This window comes from Carcharodon carcharias, chromosome 36 (genome assembly GCF_017639515.1).
Source record: "Carcharodon carcharias isolate sCarCar2 chromosome 36, sCarCar2.pri, whole genome shotgun sequence".
Lineage (NCBI taxonomy): Eukaryota > Metazoa > Chordata > Chondrichthyes > Lamniformes > Lamnidae > Carcharodon > Carcharodon carcharias.
This window is the reverse complement of record NC_054502.1, coordinates 6574656-6596148: the sequence shown is the minus strand read 5'-3', so window position 1 is coordinate 6596148 and position 21493 is coordinate 6574656. Positions and strand designations below refer to the sequence as shown.

The window sequence follows — 21493 nt, the reverse complement described above, 5'->3', positions numbered from 1 at the left end:
ATTATTTTTAAATATTTTTTAAATCTTTTATGCTCCCCCCACCCCCACTAGAGCTATACCTTGAGTGCCCTACCATCCATTCTTAATTAGCACATTCGTTTAGATAATATCACCAACTTTAACACCTATGTGTTCTTTTGTTGTGTTGTTTGTGACATCTTTTGATGATCTGCTTCTATTACTGCTTGTTTGTCCCTACAACCACACCAACCCCCTCCACTTCTCTCTCTCTCCACCCGCCGCCCCCCCCCCCCCCCCCCCCCACCCCCAACACACCTTAAATCAGCTTATATTTCACCCCTTTCTTGGACTCACTCAAGTTCTGTCAAAGGGTCATAATGACTCGAAAGGTCAACTCTTTTCTTCTCCGCCGATGCTGCCAGACCTGCTGAGTCTTTCCAGGTAATTCTGTTTTTGTTTTGGTTTTCCAGCATCCGCAGTTTTTTTGTTTTTACTTAAATTTACCTGGTGTCTTTAACTTAAACCCAACAGGAGCATTGTTCAACAAGACGTTACAGTGAGCCACAGAAGGAGATATTCGATCATTTGATCAGAAGCTTTTAAGGAGCGTCTCAAAAGGAGGAGAGAGAGGAGGGAAGGGCTGAGGAGGGGACTCCAGAACTTAGGGCTCAGGCAGCACGGCTGCCATTGGTAGAGTGATTAGTAACAGTGGCGAGAGGAATAACTCAAACGCTCCCAGCACAGGTACAGCACAGATTTGATACAGAGGAAGCAATACTGAGTCACGACATCTTCCCAAGGGCACCTCGCTGTTTGGGGAAGGAATGGCAGACAGGAAAAGGGCAGCTTTGCATTTTTATAGTGCCTATCTTGACCTCAGGAGGTCCGAAAGCACTTGGCAGCCCACTTCAGAGTATTGGTCAACCGTTGTGTTTCCAACATTACAACAGCCCACTGGCGCACAGCAAGCTCCCACAAAGGGCAGTGAGGTCACCACTTCAGGGTGCGGGTCAACCGCTGTGTTTCCAACATTACAACGGCCCATTTGCGCACAGCAAGCTCCCACAAAGGGCAGTGAGGTCAATGTCAGAGAATCCATAGTAATCATGTTGATCAGGGTGGGGGTAAATATGGGTGCCAGTGCACAGAGGGAGCTCCCCATGCTCTCTCTCTGTCCAGTCGTGGATCCTTCACGTCCACCTGAGAGCGCAGGCAAGACCCCCCCGGTCTAGAGTCTCATCGAACGGCAGCATCTCCGGCAGTGCGGCTCCCCCTCAGGACTGACCCTGGGAAGACCAGGGCTGCATCTTCTGTCCCTCTCGAGTTGGGGTTGGGGTTGGGGGGGGGTTGAACCCTTGGGGTACTGATGTGAGCGAGGGAGCGCAAGGGGAGGGAGTGAACACGGTGCCGACCGAGCTGACTGATATACCGCGAGAGCAAGGGAATGAAGGCCAGGACATTGAGGAAGGAGGAGATACAGAGCACAGGTTCCTGCAGAAGTGGTTTTATTGGGTGAGTTTTGGGTGCTGAGCGGCGATTAAAGCCTGCACTTCAGTCACTGAGTCAGAGCTGGCGTTGAATACCCGCTGCTTTCTGGTTGCCAGGGAGACGGTTCGCAGCCTGGGGTCACCTCTCCCCCACTGGATCACAGTTCCTGCCAGTCCGGACCTCCCTTCCACCATCTTTCCTCCTCCGCCTGCCGGAAACGATCAGCGGAGGGGCGGATTCTTGGAGCGCGCGCGCGCCTGCTTCCCGGCCACAGGGTTTCCCACCTCGCCCACCCCCCACCCCCCCACCCCGACCTGACCCCCTGGAGGCGCTGCCGCCGCCGCCGCTGCTCGAGGCCATTCCTCATGGAGGGTGAGGGGGAGCTGCATGACGTGTCTGGGTATTCAACTGCAGAGTGCAGCGCAGGGAGCCGCTCTCGAGGCCCAGCAGGAGTGACAGACCCCCCACCAGCTGCCTTGTCCCCCCCCCATCGTCTCTCTCTCTCTGTCCCAGTGGTGCTGACAGGATTTCAGGCCCCTCCAGCTGCCTGTCTGAGGCTGGAGGGAGGACCGGGCCTGGCTTTATTCCGTTCCCTGGCTGGTCGCTGTCACGCTGGCTGGAGCGGCTGCCGGGAGCGGCTGGTGATCTGAGGAGGGGGGGGGGGGGGCCGGGCTCAAAGCCCCGCGTTCCCGGTGGATCTCTCAGGAGGTCCTGTGGCTGGACCACGTCTGGTGGCCCCTGTTCCTGTGGGTCTCACTGAGACATCTCCCCCCCTCCCCCCTCCTCTCCTCTCCTACCCCCCTCCCTCCACCTCCTCCCCCCTCCTCCACCCTCCCTCCCCTAACCCCCCCTCCCTCCCCCCTCCTCTCCTCTCCTACCCCCCTCCCTCCCCTCCCTCCACCTCCTCCCCCCTCCTCCTCCCTCCCTCCCCTAACCCCCCCTCATCCTCCTTCCCCCTCCTCCCTCCCCCTCCTCCTCCTTCCCCCTCCTCCCTCCCCCTCCTCCTCCTTCCCCCTCCTCCCTCCCCCTCCTCCTCCTCCCTCCCTCTCCTCCCTCCCCCCTCCTCCTCCTCCTCCTCCCTCCCTCTCCTAACCCCCCCTCCCTCCCCCCACCTCCTCCCCCCACCTCTCCTAACCCCCCCTCCCCTCCCTCCCCCCCTCCCCTCTCCTCCTCCTCCCCCCTCCCTCCCCCCTCCCCTCTCCTCCTCCTCCCCCCTCCCTCCCCTCCTCCCCTCTCCTCCTCCTACCCCCTCCCTCCCCTCCTCCCCCCTCCTCCTCCCTCCCTCCCCTCCCCCCTCCTCCTCCTTCTCCCCCCCCTCCCCCCCTCCTCCTCCCCCCCTCCCCCCCTCCTCCTCCCTCCCTCCTCCCCCCCTCCTCCTCCCTCCTCCCCCCCTCCTCCTCCCTCCCCCCCTCCCCCCTCCTCCTCCCTCCCCCCCTCCCCCCTCCTCCTCCCCCCCTCCCCCCTCCTCCTCCCTCCTCCCCCCCCCCTCCTCCCCCCCTCCCCCCCTCCTCCTCCTCCCTCCCCCCCTCCCCCCCTCCTCCTCCCCCCCTCCTCCCCCTCCCCCCTCCTCCTCCTCCCCCCTCCTCCCCCCCTCCCTCCTCCCCCTCCCTCCTCCCCTCCTCCTCCTCCCTCCCCCCCTCCTCCTCCCCTCCTCCTCCCTCCCCCTCCTCCCTCCCCCTCCTTCCCCCTCCTCCTCCTCCCCCCCTCCCCTCCCCCCTCCTCCTCCTCCCTCCCCCCTCCTCCTCCTTCTCCCCCCCTCCCCCCCTCCTCCTCCCCCCCCTCCCCCCCTCCTCCTCCCCCCCCCCTCCTCCTCCTCCCCCCCCTCCCCCCTCCTCCTCCTCCCCCCCCTCCCCCTCCTCCTCCCCCCTCCTCCTCCTCCCTCCCTCCCCCCCTCCTCCTCCTTCTCCTCCCCCCCCCTCCTCCTCCTTCTCCCCCCCCTCCTCCTCCCTCCTCCTCCTCCCTCCCCCCCCTCCCCCCTCCTCCTCCTCCCCCCCCTCCCCCCTCCTCCTCCTCCCCCCCTCCCCCCTCCTCCTCCCCCCTCCTCCTCCTCCCTCCCTCCCCCCCCTCCTCCTCCTTCTCCTCCCCCCCCCTCCTCCTCCTTCTCCCCCCCCTCCTCCTCCTTCTCCCCCCCCCTCCTCCTCCCTCCTCCTCCTCCCTCCCCCCTCCCCCCTCCTCCTCCCTCCTCCTCCCCCCTCCCCCCCTCCTCCTCCCTCCTCCTCCTCCCTCCCCCCCTCCTCCTCCTCCCTCCCCCCCTCCCCCCCTCCTCCTCCCCCCCCCCCTCCCCCCCTCCTCCTCCCTCCCCCCTCCTCCTCCCTCCTCTTCCTCCTCCCTCCTCCTCCTCCCTCTCCTCCCTCCTCCTCCTCCCTCCCCCTCCCTCCTCCCTCCTCCTCCTCCTCTTCCTCCTCCTCCCTCCCCCCCTCCCCCCCTCCTCCTCCCCCCCCCCCTCCCCCCCTCCTCCTCCCCCCCCTCCTCCTCCCCCCCCCGACGTCAGGCCCCTTCCCTTCCCCTCCCCCTTCTCCCCCCCTCCCCCCTCCTCCTCCTTCTCCCCCCCCTCCCCCCTCCTTCTCCCCCCCTCCCCCCCTCCCCCCTCCTCCTCCTTCTCCCCCCCCTCCCCCCTCCTTCTCCCCCCCTCCCCCCCTCCCCCCTCCTCCTCCTTCTCCCCCCCCTCCCCCCTCCTTCTCCCCCCCTCCCCCCCTCCCCCCTCCTCCTCCTTCTCCCCCCCCTCCCCCCTCCTTCTCCCCCCCCTCCCCCCCTCCTCCTCCTCCCCCCCCTCCCCCCTCCTCCTCCCCCCCCTCCCCCCTCCCCCCTCCTTCTCCCCCCTCCCCCCTCCTTCTCCCCCCTCCCCCCCTCCTTCTCCCCCCTCCCCCCTCCTCCTCCTTCTCCCCCCCCCCTCCCCCTCCTTCTCCCCCCCCCCTCCCCCCCTCCTCCTCCCCCCCCCCTCCTCCCCCCCCTCCTCCCCTCCTCCTCCCCCCCCCCGACGTCAGGCCCCTTCCCTTCCCCTCCTCTCTCTCCGTCCTGCGACCCCCTCTTTCCCCGGGCTCCAATCCCTCCTGTTCTCCCGTCCGTTCAAGCGCGGCTGGAACGTGCGCGCGCGCGCGCGGGGCCTGTGGTCCCCTCAGCCTCAGCCTCAGCGTCAGCGTCAGCGCGAGCGGCTCAATGGCGTCACAGCCGTGGAACAGTGTCCCAGGCGCCCCCCCCCCAGCCCCACCCCCCTCCCCCTCCCCCTCCGCGCTCGGGCCTACCGCAGTGACCTCCGACCCCGCTGCCCTGGCCCGTCACTGCGGTAACCGGCTGCGGATGAACTCCATCAGGGGTCGCAGCTGCAGCTCCAGCCCGTCCGGCCCTCCATCGTTGGTCAGGATCCAGTCCCACCGGACGCCCCGGTCCAGGCCGCACTCCGACTCCGCGTCATCCACTCCTGCCCCGGTGGGGGGGGGGGGGGGGGGAGCAACAAAGGACAGAGATGAGGAAGGAGTTTTTTTTTGCTCTCTCGGGGAGTTGGGGGGGCGGGGTTAGTTGGTTGGGGGGCGGGGTTGGTTGGTTGGTTGGGGGGGGCGGGGTTGGTTGGTTGGGGGGGCGGGGTTGGTTGAGGGGGCGGGGTTGGTTGGTTGGGGGGGCGGGGTTGGTTGGTTGGGGTTGGGGTTGGGGGGGGCGGGGTTGGTTGGTTGGGGGGGGCGGGGTTGGTTGGGGTTGGTTGGGGTTGGGGGGGCGGGGTTGGTTGGTTGGGGTTGGGGTTGGGGGGGCGGGGTTGGTTGGTTGGGGTTGGGGTTGGGGGGGCGGGGTTGGTTGGTTGGGGGGGCGGGGTTGGTTGGGGTTGGGGGGGCGGGGTTGGTTGGTTGGTTGGGGGGGTTGGTTGGTTGGAGGGGCGGGGTTGGTTGGGGTTGGGGGGCGGGGTTGGTTGGGGTTGGGGGGGGTGTTGGTTGGTTGAGGGGCCGGGTTGGTTGGTTGGAGGGGCGGGGTTGGTTGGTTGGTTGGGGGGCGGGGTTGGTTGGTTGGAGGGGCGGGGTTGGTTGGGGTTGGGGGGGGTGTTGGTTGGTTGGGGGGCGGGGTTGGTTGGTTGGGGGGCGGGGTTGGTTGGTTGGTTGGGGCGGGGTTGGTTGGTTGGGGGGGGCGGGGTTGGTTGGTTGGGGGGCGGGGTTGGTTGGTTGGGGGGGCGGGGGTTGGTTGGTTGGGGGGGGCGGGGTTGGTTGGGGTTGGGGGGGGTGTTGGTTGGGGGGCGGGGTTGGTTGGTTGGTTGGGGCGGGGTTGGTTGGTTGGGGGGCGGGGTTGGTTGGTTGGAGGGGCGGGGTTGGTTGGGGTTGGGGGGGGTGTTGGTTGGTTGGGGGGCGGGGTTGGTTGGTTGGTTGGGGCGGGGTTGGTTGGTTGAGGGGCGGGGTTGGTTGGTTGGGGGGGCGGGGTTGGTTGGTTGGTTGGGGGGCGGGGTTGGTTGGTTGGGGGGGCGGGGTTGGTTGGTTGGTTGGGGCGGGGTTGGTTGGTTGGGGGGCGGGGTTGGTTGGTTGGGGGGGGCGGGTTGGTTGGTTGGGGGGGCGGGGTTGGTTGGTTGGGGGGCGGGGTTGGTTGGTTGGGGGGGCGGGGTTGGTTGGTTGGGGGGCGGGGTTGGTTGGTTGGGGGGGCGGGGTTGGTTGGTTGGTTGGGGCGGGGTTGGTTGGTTGGGGGGGCGGGGTTGGTTGGTTGGGGGGGCGGGGTTGGTTGGTTGGGGGGCGGGGTTGGTTGGTTGGGGGGCGGGGTTGGTTGGTTGGGGGGGGCGGGGTTGGTTGGTTGGGGGGGCGGGGTTGGTTGGGGTTGGGGGGGCGGGGTTGGTTGGTTGCGGGGGCGGGGTTGGTTGGGGTTGGGGGCGTGTTGGTTGGGTGTTGGTTGGGGGGGCGGGGTTGGTTGGGATTGGGGTGGGGGGGGGTTGGTTGGGATTGGGGTGGGGGGGGGTTGGTTGGGATTGGGGTGGGGGGGTGGGTTGGTTGGGATTGGGGTTGGGGGGGGGGTTGGTTGGGATTGGGGTTGGGGGGGGGGGGTTGGTTGGGATTGGGGTTGGGGGGGGGTTGGTTGGGATTGGGGTTGGGGGGGGGGGGTTGGTTGGGATTGGGGTTGGGGGGGGCGGGGGTTGGTTGGTTGGGGGGGCGGGGTTGGTTGGTTGGGGGGCGGGGTTGGTTGGTTGGGGGGCGGGGTTGGTTGGTTGGTTGGGGCGGGTTGGTTGGTTGGGGGGCGGGGTTGGTTGGTTGGTTGGGGCGGGGTTGGTTGGTTGGGGGGGGCGGGGTTGGTTGGTTGGGGGGCGGGGTTGGTTGGTTGGGGGGCGGGGTTGGTTGGTTGGGGGGGGGGCGGGGTTGGTTGGTTGGGGGGGCGGGGTTGGTTGGGGTTGGGGGGGGCGGGGTTGGTTGGTTGGGGGGCGGGGTTGGTTGGGGTTGGGGGGGGTGTTGGTTGGGTGTTGGTTGGGGGGGGTGGGGTGGGTTGGGATTGGGGTGGGGGGGGGTTGGTTGGGATTGGGGTGGGAGGGGGGGGTTGGTTGGGATTGGGGTGGGGGGGGGGTTGGGTTGGGATTGGGTTGGGGGGGGGGGGTTGGTTGGGATTGGGTTGGGGGGGGGGGGGGGGGTTGGTTGGGATTGGGGTTGGGGGGGGGGGGGGGTTGGTTGGGAACTCTCTCTCTGCCTCCGAAGGGGGCCATCGAGTGTTTGTGAGGCGGAGGTAGAGAGAGAGAGGTTCTTGTCAGGCAAAGGGAATCCGAGGTGTATCCGGGGGGGGGGTAGATGGGAATGTGGAAATCAAAACACAAACAGGTCAGCCCGTGATCTTATTGAATGGCGGAGCAGGCTCGATGGGCCGAATGGCCTCCTCCTGCTCCTGTTTCGTATGTTCATGTGGCGGTGTTACTTACCGTCCACTTCGACACGGAGGAGCCCATTCCTGCTGGAGGCAGAATGGTTTCCCCAGTCACGGGAACGCTGCATAAACACAACATGCACAACAACAACCTGCATCTGTATAGCACCTTTTAGCACGGTAAAATGTCCCAAAGTGCTGCACAGGGGCATGCTCAGAAAATATCAACACCAAGCCACATCAGGAGACATTAGGGACAAGGGTGTAAGGGCTGGAGGAGGTTACAGAGATAGGGAAGGGTGTAGGGGCTGGAGGAGGTTACAGAGATAGGGAGGGGTGTAGGAGCTGGTGGAAGTTACAGAGATAGGGAGGGGTGTAGGGGCTGGAGGAGGTTACAGAGATAGGGAGGGGTGTAGGGACTGGAAGAGGTTAGAGATAGGGAGGGGTGTAGGGACTGGAGGAGGTTATAGAGATAGGGAGGGGCTGGAGGAGGTTACAGAGATAGGGAGGGTTGTAGGGCCTGGAGGAGGTTACAGAGATAGGGAGGGTTGTAGGGGCTGGAGGAGGTAAACAGATAGAGGGGGGTGTAGGGGCTGGAGGAGGTTACAGAGATATGTAGGGGTGTAGGGGCTGGAGGAGGTTACAGAGATAGGGAGGGGTGTAGGGGCTGGAGGAGGTTACAGAGATAAGGAGGGGTGTAGGGGCTGGAGGAGGTTACAGAGATAAGGAGGGGTGTAGGGGCTGGAGGAGATTACAGAGATGGGGGGAAATGAGACGGGATTTGAAAACAAGGGGGAGAAGGTTAAAAATCGAGATGTTGCCAGACCGTGAGTTGATGTAGACTGGCAAGCACAAGGAGGCGGGGTGGGGGTGCGTGTGGGGGGGTTGTTAATTGGTGAACCTTGAGTTGATGCTATCTAGGTTACAAGGGGCAGCAGAGGTTTGTACGAACATGGAGGTTACCCAGGGTGGGAGCTGGGTGATTGGCCTGTGGAATAGTCCGAGCCTTGTGGTACCAAAGGCATGGGTGAGGATTTCAGGAGCACAGGGGTAGAGGTAGGGGTAGAGTGAGCTGATGGTACAGAGGTCCACGTGGGTGATCTTAATGCAAAAACAGGGAGTCAGATCTGGATTCATCGATCCTGGTGTCAGTACCCCTTTGAATGTCATATATCACACAGGATTACACCAAATAGACAACACAGAAACAGGCCATTTGGCCCAGCCTGTCCATGCTGGTGCTTATCCTCCACTTGAGCCTCCTCTTATCTAAATCTAGCCCTCTATTCCCTTCTCTCTCATATGCTAGTCTAGGTTCCCCTTAAATGTACCTATTCTATTTGTTTCACCCACTCCCTGAGGAAGCGAGTTGCACATTCCCACCTCTTCAGATAAAGAAGTTTCTTCTGAATTCCCTATTAGATTTCTTGGTATCTTCTATTGATGGCCTCTAATTATGTTCTTTCCCAGAAGAGGAAACATTCTCATTGTATCCACTCTATCAAAATCTTTTAGAATTTTAAAGACGTCTATTGGGGGTCACCCCTCAGCCTTTTTTCTTCAAGAGAGAAGAGACCCAGCCTGTCAACCCTTTCCCGATGTGTATACCCACACATCTCTGATATCATCATTGTAAATCTTCTCCGCGCCCTGTGCGGTTCTGTCTCCTTAAATCCCTCCTACTCTCCCCGAACGAGATATAAGTATCCCTGTGGAAGACAAATCAGTCATTCTCGGGCTCCCGGCATCGATGGTATTTACTGACAATCCCCAAATTGTCTCCAATTAGTGGGTGGGGGGCCCTCTTGGTACAACTGACTCTGCCAACCACAGGGGGCAGTGATGAGTTAGTCACATCAGTGTCCCTCCATAAAGAGTCACTGGGAAGCCACATGGGTTTTTTTTTTACTGACAATTCAGCAGCTTCAGGGCCAGGTACTGAGGCCAGCTGTTTTTTTTTAATTAATTCACGGGATGTGGGTGTCGCTGGCTGGGTCCAGCATTTATTGTCCATCCCTCATTGCCCCTTGAGAAGGCGGTGGTGAGATGCCTTCTTGAACCGCTGCAGTCCCTGTGGTGTAGGTGCACCCACTGTGCTGTTAGGGAGGGAGTTCCAGGATTTGGACCCAGTGACAGTGAAGGGACGGCCGATATATTTCCAAGTCAGGATGGTGAGGGGCTCGGAGGGGCACTTCCAGGTGGTGGTGTTCCCCATGTGTCTGCTGCCCTTGTCCTTCTAGATGGTAGAGGTCGTGGGTTTGGAAGGTGCTGTGTAAGGAGCCTTGGTGAGTTGCTGCAGTGCATCTTGTAGATGGTACACACACTGCTGCTACTGTGTGTCGGTGGTGGAGGGAGTGAATGTTTGTGGATGGGGTGCCGATCAAGCAGGGCTGCTTTGTCCTGGATGGTGTTGAGCTTCTTGAGTGTTATGGGAGCCGCACTCATCCAGGCAAGTGGGGAGTATTCCATCACACTCCTGACTTGTGCCTTGTAGATGGTGGACAGGCTTTGGGGAGTCAGGAGGTGAGTTACTCGCTGCAGAATTCCCAGCCTCTGACCTGCTCTTGTAGTCACAGTATTTATATGGCTGGGTCCAGTTCAGTTTCTGGTCAATGGTAACCGAGGAGGTTGAAATAGTGAATTCCAGTTTGCACACTGTAACGCTGGGCTGCGAACTCACTATTGCTGGATTATTCACCCATCCAGCAACATAACCACTGCACCACCCGGCCCAACTTTACCTGGAGTGAAGGTCCAGCCTCTCTGTTTGCGGGTTTCCTCCGAAGCAGACACTCGCACTGTCTGCACTGCCCGGGCGAAATGTGACTGGAACCATTCCACGTCGGACTTCCGCCTGGTGTCACTGACAAGCTGCACGGAGAGAGGTCAGACTGTCAGGAAATAGTGTGTGAAACGGAACTGGCCTCAGCTTAGTATCAGGACTTCTCCCCAAACAGTCAGGCCCTGCTGGGGTTCAGGGTTCCACATTGAGCAACAGCGAGGGGGGGGCAGCAAGGGCAAGGGGGGGTGCCGGGAAGAGCGGGAGGGGTGGAAAGAGCAAGGGTGGGAGAGAGCTGGGGAGGCAGAACGAGGGGGGGAGGAGTGAGGGGGGAGGGAGCAACGGGGGTGGGAGCAAGGGAGGGCGGGAGCAAGAGGGAGGGAGCGGGGGGAGGGAACGAGGGGGGGAGGGAGCAAGGGGGGGCAAGAGCAAGGGGGGGAAGAAGCAAGGGGGGAGAGAACAAGGGATGAGAGAGCAAGGGGGGAGGGAACGATGGTGGGGGAGAGGAGAGAGTGAGGGGAGAGAGAGCGAGGGGGGTGAAGTGAAGGTGATAGTTGTCAGGGGGGTGAAGGGGAGGTGAAGGTTGTCTTGGGGGGGATGAAGGTTGTCTGGGGCTGAGGGGGGGTGAAGGGGAGGTGAAGGTTGTCTGGGGGGAGGGGCGGTGAAGGGGAGGTAAAAGTTGTCTGGGGGGGGTGAAGGGGAGGTGAAAGTTGTCTGGGGGAGGGGGGGTGAAGGGGAGGTGAAAGTTGTCTGGGGGAGGGGGGATGAAGGGGAGGTGAAAGTTGTCTGGGGGGGGGTGAAGGGGAGGTGAAAGTTGTCTGGGGGGAGGGGGGTGAAGGGGAGGTGAAAGTTGTCTGGGGGAGGGGGGATGAAGGGGAGGTGAAAGTTGTCTGGGGGAGGGGGGATGAAGGGGAGGTGAAAGTTGTCTGGGGGGGGTGAAGGGGAGGCGAAAGTTGTCTGGGGGAGGGGGGGTGAAGGGGAGGTGAAAGTTGTCTGGGGGGGTGAAGGGGAGGTGAAAGTTGTCTGGGGGAGGGGGGGTGGAAGGGGAGGTGAAAGTTGTCTGGGGGGTGAAGGGGAGGTGAAAGTTGTCTGGGGGAGGGGGGGGTGAAGGGGAGGTGAAAGTTGTCTGGGGGGGTGAAGGGGAGGTGAAAGTTGTCTGGGGGAGGGGGGGTGAAGGGGAGGTGAAAGTTGTCTTGGGGAGGGGGGGTGAAGGGGAGGTGAAAGTTGTCTGGGGGGGTGAAGGGGAGGTTGAAAGTTGTCTGGGGGGGGTGAAGGGGAGGTAAAAGTTGTCTGGGGGGGGTTGAAGGGGGAGGTGAAAGTTGTCTGGGGGGGGGTGAAGGGGAGGCGAAAGTTGTCTGGGGGGGGGTGAAGGGGAGGTGAAAGTTGTCTGGGGGGGTGAAGGGGAGGTGAAAGTTGTCTGGGGGGGGTGAAGGGGAGGTGAAAGTTGTCTGGGGGGGGTGAAGGGGAGGTGAAAGTTGTCTGGGGGGGTGAAGGGGAGGTGAAAGTTGTCTGGGGGAGGGGGGGTGAAGGGGAGGTGAAAGTTGTCTGGGGGAGGGGGGGTGAAGGGGAGGTGAAAGTTGTCTGGGGGAGGGGGGGGTGAAGGGGAGGTGAAAGTTGTCTGGGGGAGGGGGGGTGAAGGGGAGGTGAAAGTTGTCTGGGGGAGGGGGGGTGAAGGGGAGGTGAAAGTTGTCTGGGGGAGGGGGGGTGAAGGGGAGGTGAAAGTTGTCTGGGGGGGGTGAAGGGGAGGCGAAAGTTGTCTGGGGGGGGGTGAAGGGAGGTGAAAGTTGTCTGGGGGGGGTGAAGGGGGGAGGTGAAAGTTGTCTGGGGGGAGGGGGGATGAAGGGGAGGTGAAAGTTGTCTGGGGGAGGGGGGGTGAAGGGGAGGTGAAAGTTGTCTGGGGGAGGGGGGGATGAAGGGGAGGTGAAAGTTGTCTGGGGGAGGGGGGAGGATGAAGGGAGGTTGGAAAGTTGTCTGGGGGGGGTGAAAGGGGAGGCGCAAGTTGTCTGGGGGGAGGGGGGGGGGTGAAGGGAGGTGAAAGTTGTCCTGGGGGGGGTGAAGGGGGAGGTGAAAGTTGTCTGGGGGGGGGTGAAGGGGAGGTGAAAGTTGTCTGGGGGGAGGGGGGTGAAGGGGAGGCGAAAGTTGTCTGGGGGGGTGAAGGGGAGGTGAAAGTTGTCTGGGGGGGTGAAGGGGAGGTGAAAGTTGTCTGGGGAATGCCACCAGGAGCAGTAACTGGTTGATTTTCCAACCTGGGACATTGAAGCTGAGGTATCTCTGAATATGAGATTTGACAGGAAATTCAATGTGGCTCCGAACGACTAAACAACCCCCACTTCCATTACAAAAACAGAATTACCAGGATAAACTCAGCAGGTCTGGCAGCATCGGCGGAGAAGAAAAGAGTTGACGTTTCGAGTCCTCATGACCCTTCGACAGAACTTGAGTTCGAGTCCAAGAAAGAGTTGAAATATAAGCTGGTTTAAGGTGTGTGTGTGGGGGGCGGAGATTCCCTTTTGGTGCATTAATATGATCTGATCATGTTAGCTCTGCCAGTATTGTCGATCCTTTCTGTTAACTGATCCAAACGCTGCAGCAAACCTGCGGCTCCCCTCACTCCCGTTTAGGTCAGTGTCTCCAGCTAGCCTGACTGTCCATTTAAAATACATTCACTCCTTTTAAAATACAAAGGAACTTTACCTTCAGACAGATCATTTAGCAGTGATTTCACTGCTGTGATGTGTAAATTATTCTCTTCCCTCAGGTCCCGCTACACTCCTGTTCAAATCTGCCACTATCACTCCTTACTCCAAAAAAAAAACCCACCCTCAATCCCTCTGCCCTCGCTCTATCTAAAACCTCCCTCTCCTGGCTGCCAGACCTCAAACCTGGTTTTGTTCCCCGAGTTTAAGCCCCTGCAGTTGGAAAGGAGAATCCTTCCAAACCGGGGTTCTGCTGCTGCAAAAGGGCCCAAAACAATGTCACTAACTCTACCCTGTGGTGGAGAGCTCCTCCATGTCCTCCCAGTACACTGGGACAGGTCCATGCCATCACTGGAAGAGCTCTCTTCTATCGTCCAGCTCCCTTGTTTGGTTCTGTTCTTGTTTATCCATTCATAGCCAGAGCATCACCAACAAAGGGATCTCTTACCCCCCTCCGCACTAGTACCTCTGCAGTCTGAATTTTGAGCGACATATTTCCCTGAGGGTGCTGTCATTCAAGACATAGGGTCAATTTCCACATCAACACTGATAACACTCAGCCCTATCTCACCACCACACCTCCACACACCCAGTCTTATCAAACTGATTGTCCAGAATCCAGTCCTCATTGTCTCATTCCACTGTCGGAGGATCAGTGCTGAGGGAGCGCTGCACTGGCAGAGGGTCAGTGCCAAGGGAGCGCTGCACTGTCGGAGGGTCAGTACTGAGGGAGTGCCGCACTGTTGGAGGGTCAGTGCTGAGGGAGTGCCGCACTGTCCGAGAGTCAGTACTGAGGGAGTGCTGCACTGGTGGAGGGTCAGTGCTGAGGGATTGCGGCACTGTCCGAGAGTCAGTACTGAGGGAGTGCTGCACTGTCGGAGGGTCAGCGCTGGGCTGAGGGGGCGCCTCACTGTCGGAGGGTCAGTACTGAGGGAGTGCCGCACTGTCGGAGGGTCAGTACCGAGGGAGTGCTGCACTGGTGGAGGGTCAGCGCTGAGGGGGCGCCTCACTGTTGGAGGGTCAGCGCTGAGGGAGTACCGCACTGTCGGAGGGTCAGTACCGAGGGAGTGCTGCACTGGCGGAGGGTCAGCGCTGAGGGGGCGTCGCACTGTCGGAGGGTCAGTACTGTGGGAGTGCTGCACTGTCGGAGGGTCAGCACTGAGGGAGTGCCACACTGTCGGAGGGTCAGTACTGAGGGAGTGCCACACTGTCGGAGGGTCAGTACTGAGGGAGTGCCGCACTGTCAGAGGGTCAGTACTGAGAGAGCGCCGCACTGTCAGAGGGTCAGTACTGAGGGAGCGCCGCACTGTCAGAGGGTCAGTACTGAGGGAGTGCCGCACTGTCGGAGGGTCAGTACTGAGGGAGTGCCGCACTGTCGGAGGGTCAGTACTGAGGGAGCGTCACACTGTCAGAGGGTCAGTACTGAGGGAGCGCCGCACTGTCAGAGGGTCAGTACTGAGGGTGTGCCGCAGTGTCGGAGGGTCAGTACTGAGGGAGTGCTGCACTGTTGGAGGGTCAGTGCTGAGGGAGCGCTGCACTGTCGGAGGGTCAGTGTTGAGGGAGTGCCGCACTGTCGGAGGGTCAGAACTGAGGGAGTGCTGCACTGACAGAGAGTAAGCGCTGAGGGAGCGCCGCACTGGCAGAGAGTAAGCGCTGAGGGGGGTGCCGCACTCTAATCTTAGGAGTGGGGCTCAAACCCACGAACCTCTGACTCAGAAATTAGCAGTGTGAGCCCAGAGAGAGTCTCTGAATAGTGTGGAGGCCTCCTTACCCAGATAGGCTGCGTCACATCCTTTATGATTAAACGACAGAAGCAGCCGGGATCTCTGGCACGTTGCTCTTCCCCCCAGCGGATCATCTCTCCACGGTATCGTTCCTTGTACCCACTGGACCCCAGTAACTGCTCCAGGTCCAGTCCGTGCTCCTAGACAAAGGAAACAGTGAGGATCAGCCTACATTGCTGTTGATGGATCCGCTGAAACTAGATTAAACTGACCATCTACACCACTGCCCGCTCAGTAAAAACCACTGTCAAAATCTCAAGTAGTAAACACTGCTGAAGGAAGGATCTTCTCATTCTTCCAATAGCTTCCAGCAGTGTCGGCCATTGTGCTGTAGGCAGCTCCCGTCTCACTCACCTTAGGATCGGGAGATTGTGGGTTTACTGCCCAACCCAGAGGCTGAAACCCAAAATCCAGGCCCAACAGTCCCAGCGCAGTACTGATGGAGTGCGACCCTGTCAGAGATACCCACTGCGCCACAGGAAGGATTAATGAGAGGAGGTGATGGTGAGATGAGTCTTGACTTCAACACAAGCCAGGATGCAGAGCAGAAGGTGAGTGTAGATTCGGGGTAATCAGTACCTTGGGGCAACAAAATTGCGGTTAATGGATAGACCAGAGTAACTGCGGTCATTCTCCTTCAAGCAGAGAAGGCTCAGACATTTTTTAAAAATTCCTTCATGAGATGTGAGCGTCGCTAGCAAGGCCAATATCTGATGCCCAACCCGAATTGCCCTTGAGAACGTGGTGGTGAGGCCCTTCTTGAATAGCCGCAGTCCATTTGGTGCAGGAAGGGGTATTAGCAAGGGGTGATAGAGGCGTTTAACACCGTGAAGGGCTTGGCAACTGTGAAGGGCTTGGCTAAAAGGGAAACCATTCCCAGTGGCTGAACAAGAGGGCACAGGTTGAAGGCAAGTGGCAAAAGCACAGGAATGCAACAGGAGGAGAAACCATTGTACACAGCGTGCGGTTAGGGTTTTGGAATAAGAGGCCCCGATAGGGTGCTAGATACACATTCAATGATAGCTTCTTGAAAGGGAGCTGGGTAAATTCTTGAAAGAGATAAAAGCGCATGGATAAATGGAAAAAAAGTGGGCGAGTGGGAGTAACTAGACTGCCCTTCAAAAGAGCTGGCACAGACTCGATGGGCCAAACAGCTGCTTTTGGTGCTCTGTGATTCAGAGAGAGGCAGAGTCAAAGGGGCAAAGCACAATGGGATCAATGGAACAGGGAGACACTAAGTTTGTAAATTGGTCTGCGGTGGTTTTAACATAGGGCCAAGCCGGATTGAACAGAGCAAGGACATAGAACAGAGGAAGGAGTAGAGTGGGAGATTGGAAAGTGTGAGACAGCTGAAACAGAGTGAGAAAGAAGGCAGGGTAAATGGAAATGCATCCACTGTAGGTGCTGTGGGCAGAATCCACGTGAGCATACCTTGGCGTACTGCTCCTTAATGGGCGCTGACAGTCTCAGGATGGTGCAGTTTTCAACTCCCAACCTCCAAAAAAAAACACACACACAGAAAGTAAATGTTAAAGAAAACATTCCCAGGGTCAGTTTGGGGGTGGGGGCGGGGGGAATGCATGGTAGGGATCAGGAAATAGGGTTGCCAACCCTCCAGAGTCTCCAGGAATTGAAGTTTGATCTCCAGGTCACTGCTGTGAGCAACCCTGGGGGATAAAATCATCGGGATGATAAAGAAGATGGTTTATTTTTGGTCATTTTCTTCGAACATTTATCTTTACCAGATATAAAAGCATTGAATGTGGTGGGGGGGGTAACATCCAATTGGGTGATTAGTCTTTTTGCTTTGTAATTGATAGTGTAGGAAGGCAGTGTGTCACAGCGATGGATGTGTCGGACAACTAATGGCTGAAGCGTGGAGGCAAATCATGTGATGAAACTTCCAGGGATACATTTAATGGCCTTTACAGCCTTCCAGACTGAATATTGAGTTCAACAATTTTAGATCATGAACTGTCTCCTCCATCCCCACCCCCTTTCCGATCCCCCTATTTTCCAATAATTTTTTAGATTTTTCTTTTCCCACCTTTTTCCATTATTGTTAAATGTATATCCATCCATTGTTTTATCTGTACCTTTTAACCTATTTCGATCCCTTCACTCCACCCCACCCCCACTAGGTCTATCTGTATCTTGCTCATCCTGCTTTCTACCCTTAAAGTCACCTATTAGCACATTTTTTAGCTAATATCACCACCTTCAACACCTCTTTGTCCTTTTGTCTGTGACATCTTTTGGCTGTCTCCACCTATCACTGGCCCTCTATCCAGCTCTACCTGTGCCCCCCCCTTAAACCAGCTTATATTTCAACTCTTTTCTATTTTTCCTTCTGATGAAGAGTCGTACGGACTCAAAATATTAACCGTGTTCCTCTCCACAGATGCTGCCAGACCTGCTGCTGAGTTTTTCCAGGTGTTTTTATTTTTGTTTTGGATTTCTAGCGTCCATGGTTTTTTTGCTTTCGCATTTAATGGCAGTTGGGTTGGCAACCCTATCAGGGGAATTGTCGAAGGAAAAAAAAAAAGAGTTGGAAATTAAGGCCAGGGCCGAGGCCGGGATCACCACGTGGTGACTCCCACGGGAAAAGGAGCGGTGGAAGCAAGGGGCGGGGCAGGATTTGGGTGCTCAGTGCGATGCCCGCCACAGTCGAACAGCCACCCCAACGAGAGTCCGCCTGAGGTGCAAGAGGATGACGCCCCATGGAGACCCTGTCCCAGCCAAGTGAGGATGAAACCCTACCCCCCTCCGCCCCAAAATAGACATTTTAGATTTAAAAAATATATATATATATATATAAACTGGAGTCAGGTCCCGGCGGGTGAAGGGACACTACTACAACAACAACAACAACAACTGGAAAGGATCAGCACACGGGGCGGGGGGAAAGAGGGAAGAGAAAGTTAGTCAAGACACTCTTGGAATAGGAAGCTGGACGCTCGGCCCCTCGGGTCGCTGCTGACCGGCTCTGGATGGAGTCGGTGATAAAATCCTTTCCCGATTTTCTCTTCCCGCTGAAGAGCAGCAGCAGGACGGGCGCCGCCATCTTCCCCAGGGGAGACACCACTGGCCCCACCCACCCTCTGCAGAGGGGTGCCCATGGGCAACACAGAACCAGCAACAACGATATCACCGGACATAAACCCCTTTGACCCAAAGGCTAGGAGTTATTTCTAATATGAATGGTGACACCTCCTCCTCCCGCCACCATAAGAGCCGGTGGTGAGCTGCCAGTTTTCTCCTGGTCCCATCCTTCCCCTTGAGCCGCAGTGGCACAGTCCAGCCTGACGCGCGCATCGTTCAAAAGACTCCGGGCAGCTTCCCCCTCACCCGGAGATTAATTCCGCCTGTTCCAAAAACTGCGCCAAGTGCACTCTCTGTTCCTGGAAATAACTTCATGTCCCTTTGTCAACCGTGTTTCATTTTCTCGAAGTTCTCACTGGGAATTAAGGGCGAGGGTAGCTGTGCTAACCCCACCCCACCCAAGAAGGGGGAAGTGGAGTTACCCCTCTTGGCCGCAGCCAACATTTATTGCTCAGTCAACATCACACGAAAAAAAAGAACAGATTGTCTGATCATTATCAATTGCTGTTTGTGGAACTGTTTGCAAATTGGCGGCTGTGTTTCCTACATTACAGCAGTGACTACAGCTTGGACTTGCTGGCTCCCAAGCCTTTGGGCAGAAGAGGGAGAAAAATAACAGCAGTTGGTATGGCCAGCAGAGAGAAGAGGCTGGAGAGAAGAACAGTTCTGTTGAAGAGTCATATGGACTCGAAACGTTAACTGTGTTCCTCTCCGCAGATGCTGCCAGATCTGCTGAGTTTTTCCAGGTTTTTATTTTTGTTTTAGAGAGAAGAGGCTGCAGGTTCCTTGCGACCTACTGAAGACCCATGTGGGAGGGTAACGGTCTCCCGCCGTAGACATTTAAAGAATCTGGGTGCGGCCGGTGGGGGTGCAAAAAGAATAATCAGAACAGACTTTACTGCTGATAGTGGATTTGGAAACTGAAAAAAACTGAGTGAGCATCTGGTAACAGTCACCCGAAGTTACTATTCGCCAAAACAGGGCAATATGAAACCATTGAAAGTGACTTTGGACTGTAATTCTATTCTATAAGGACTGTAATTCATTCCAGTGTGTAATATGTATAAAATGGGAATGTTTATCTCTAGTTTAAAGTAGAAGTTCCCTACTAAAAGGAATTAGTGTTTAGTCAATAGTGCTTTTCGGCATTTGTTACAGTAAAAGCTTTAAAACATGAACTCTTGCGTCATCTTTTTCCCTTATTAACTGAAAGTTCAAAATTTTTTTAAACATTAAGTCTCTATGGGGTCTGTAACAATATACTTTTTAAAACGGGGGTTTCTGCAATGTTCAAGGCAATGAGTACACGAGAAGTACTCGGCAGGACACAAGCTCAATCCATGGAGCTGTACCTGGACTGCACTTAACAGTAATTGCATATAAAGCACTTTGAGATGTTTCTAACATTGCCACAAAGCAATACAGCAATTGTAATAGTTTCTTCTGGCCTGAGAAAAGGAAGTCTGTAAGTGAATGCTGGGTTTAAGCCAGGATTAAGCCAGATAGTAACACACTCCATACTCAAATCGGTTGCCAACACTCAACTACCTCTGTGCCCATCATCTTATCGTTTTCTCTCATTGGTAGGGAGGGGGGAGGTGGGTGAAATTGTGGGCAACCCTGGCTTCGCCATCATGGCTCCTGCAAAAAAAAAATGGCCAACCTTGTGCCAGCTGCGGCTCAGTTGGTAGCACTCTTAGAGTCAGCTGCTTCTGGGCCATCTAGGTTGACACTTCAGTGGCAGTACTGAGGAAGTGCCACATTGTTGTAGGTGCTGTCTTTTTGGATGAGATGTTAAAGTGACATCCCAGCTGCCATGTCAAGTGAATTTGGAAAGCTATTAGGATTTTGTTGTTTATTGTGAGGGGAATTGAATATAAAAGTAGGGAGGTTATGCTTCAGTTATACAGGGCATTGGTGAGATCACACCTGGAGTACTGTCAAAAGTCTTGGTCTCCTTATTTAAGGAAGGATGTAAATGTGTTGGAAACAGTTCAGAGAAGGTTTACAAGACTAATACCTGGAATGAGCGGGTTGTATTATGTAGCAAAGTTGGACAGCCAGGCTTGTCTCCACTGGAGTTTAGAAGGGTAAGAGGTGAATTGATTGAAACACATAAGATCCTGAGGGGTCTTGATAGGGTGGATTTGGAAAGGATGTTTCCTGTGGGATAACCTAGAACTAGGAATCACTGTTTAAAAATATGGGGTCACCCATTTAAGACAGAGGTGAGGGAAAAAAATTTCTTTGAGGGTCATGAGTCTTTGGAACTCTCTTCCTCAAAAGGCAGTGGAAGCAGAATCTTTGAATGTTTTTAAGGCAGAGCTAAATAGAATCTTGATAAGCAATGGGGTGAAAGGTTATCGGGGAGCAGGCGGGAATGTGGGGTTGAGGTCACAATCAGATCAGCCATGATCTTATCTCATGGCAGAGCAGGCTCGAGGGGCTGAGTGGCCTACTCTCACTCCTAATTCGTATATTTGTCTGTAATGATTGAATGTTGAAGAAGCATGGTGTAGTTATCCTTGATGCCCTGACCAACATTTATTCCTCAATCAGCATCACACATAAAATAATTGTCTGATCCTTATTAAATGCTGTGTGTGGGAGATTGCTGTGTGCAAATAAGCCTCTGTGTTTCCTACATTACAACAGTGACTACACTTCAAAAGTACTCCATTGGCTGCACAGTGCTCCAAGATGTCCAGCAGTTGTGAAAAGTACTATAGAAATGCAATACTTTTATTTTGGCACTATAAACCCAGCATAATTCATCGTTAAGAGGAAAGGACGAGTAGGTAATTAATTGTCAAAAAAGAATAACAGAAAAAAGGGAGAATAAAAAATTTGCTAGGTCAATTAAATGTCAAAAAAATAACCAAGTGAGAAAAAAGATTTTTTTAAAAAAAATTGAACGCAATAGGGCTCTAACCCTTTAAGAGTGAAGTCCCATTCATTTGCAAACAGGCTTCATTCATAACCCGATGGGCTTTATGACGTCATGGAGGACCCACCCCCCCCCCCCCCCTGACCGTGGATTGGGGGGATGCGGCTGAGTAAAACGCATTCTGATTGGTGGCGACGGGGAAGGCCAATGGGACGGCGCGTTGCAGGATACTGGTGGCGGCAGTTGGCCTTCGTCTTTGTTCTGGAGAATTCCGACCCGAGGAAAATTAAACCGGAGGCAAAATGAGGTAAAAACAAACACGATTAAATGATAAAAAATGGACGGTTTTCCTGAGGGGCTGAGTGGCGGGTAGGGCGCGGTTGGCGGTTTTCCCCGGGTCCCTCATGGCGCCTCCATTTTGCTGCTCTCCCTTTCGCCCATTTTCAATTAAAAGCACCTCAGCCGGTGTTTTCTGGTGGTGTTCTTCTGCATTAGCCCCAATGTAAAGAGCTTTTGTGCGTCCACATCTGTGCAATAGTCCAGAGCAAAGTATGAGTAGGCCATTCGGCCCTTCGGCTTTGCTCCGCCATTCAATAAGATCGTGGCTGATCTGGTTGTGAACTCCACACCCCCTCTCTCCCCCCCTCCCCCCCCTCCCCCCTCCCCCTCCTCCCCCCTCCCCCCCTCCCCCTCCTCCCCCTCCCCCCTCCCCCTCCTCCCCCTCCCCCTCCCCCCTCCCCGCTCCCCCCCTCCCCCTCCTCCTCCTCCCCGCTCCCCCTCCTCCCCGCTCCCCCCCTCCCCCTCCTCCCCGCTCCCCCCCTCCTCCTCCCCCTCCCCTTCCCCTCCCCCCCTCCTCCTCCTCCCCCTCCCCCTCCTCCCCCCTCCCCCCTCCCTCCCCTCCCCCCTCCCCTCCCTCCCCTCCTCCCCCTCCCCTTCCTCCCCCTCCTCCCCCTCCCCTTCCCCCTCCCCCCTCCCTCCTCCTCCCCCC

The 21493-nt window shown here is 57.2% G+C and overlaps 2 protein-coding genes across 3 annotated transcripts in view; one reads left to right on the top strand and one right to left on the bottom strand.

Moving 5' to 3' along the window:
• Positions 1–4681: 4681 nt before the first annotated feature.
• pmvk (phosphomevalonate kinase) lies at positions 4682–19339 on the bottom strand. Its single transcript, XM_041179710.1, has 7 exons — positions 19282–19339; positions 18416–18467; positions 17498–17617; positions 15948–16011; positions 14504–14656; positions 9999–10128; positions 4682–4867 (listed from the first exon to the last, which is right to left on the bottom strand). The coding sequence occupies exons 1-7, from the start codon at positions 19337–19339 to the stop codon at positions 4725–4727; spliced, it is 720 nt and encodes a 239-aa protein (XP_041035644.1). The 3' UTR covers positions 4682–4724.
• Positions 19340–20683: 1344 nt separating this feature from the next.
• The window catches only part of ilf2 (interleukin enhancer binding factor 2), a 38722-nt gene continuing 37912 nt past the window's right edge, over positions 20684–21493 (top strand). Inside the window, exon 1 of one of the 2 annotated variants that reach the window (XM_041179819.1) lies at positions 20684–20812. In XM_041179819.1, the coding sequence (XP_041035753.1) occupies positions 20808–20812 (5 nt within the window). In that variant the 5' untranslated portion in view covers positions 20684–20807. The remainder of the gene's footprint in view (positions 20813–21493) is intronic. The other variant, XM_041179820.1, reaches the window with a different exon arrangement.

What these genes read in the sequence shown, in the direction of transcription:
- pmvk (XM_041179710.1), bottom strand. Translation starts at nt 19,339, where the DNA reads ATGGCCCAGAAGCAGCTGACTCTAAGAGTGCTACCAACTGAGCCGCAG. An exon ending in TGAGCCGCAGCTGGCACAAG is followed by an intron (nt 18,468 to 19,281) that starts GTTGGCCATTTT and finishes GGCCGCACCCAG; the next exon opens with ATTCTTTAAATGTCTACGGC. An exon ending in AGGCTGGACCTTCACTCCAG is followed by an intron (nt 4,868 to 9,998) that starts GTAAAGTTGGGC and finishes CCACCGGGGCAG; the next exon opens with GAGTGGATGACGCGGAGTCG.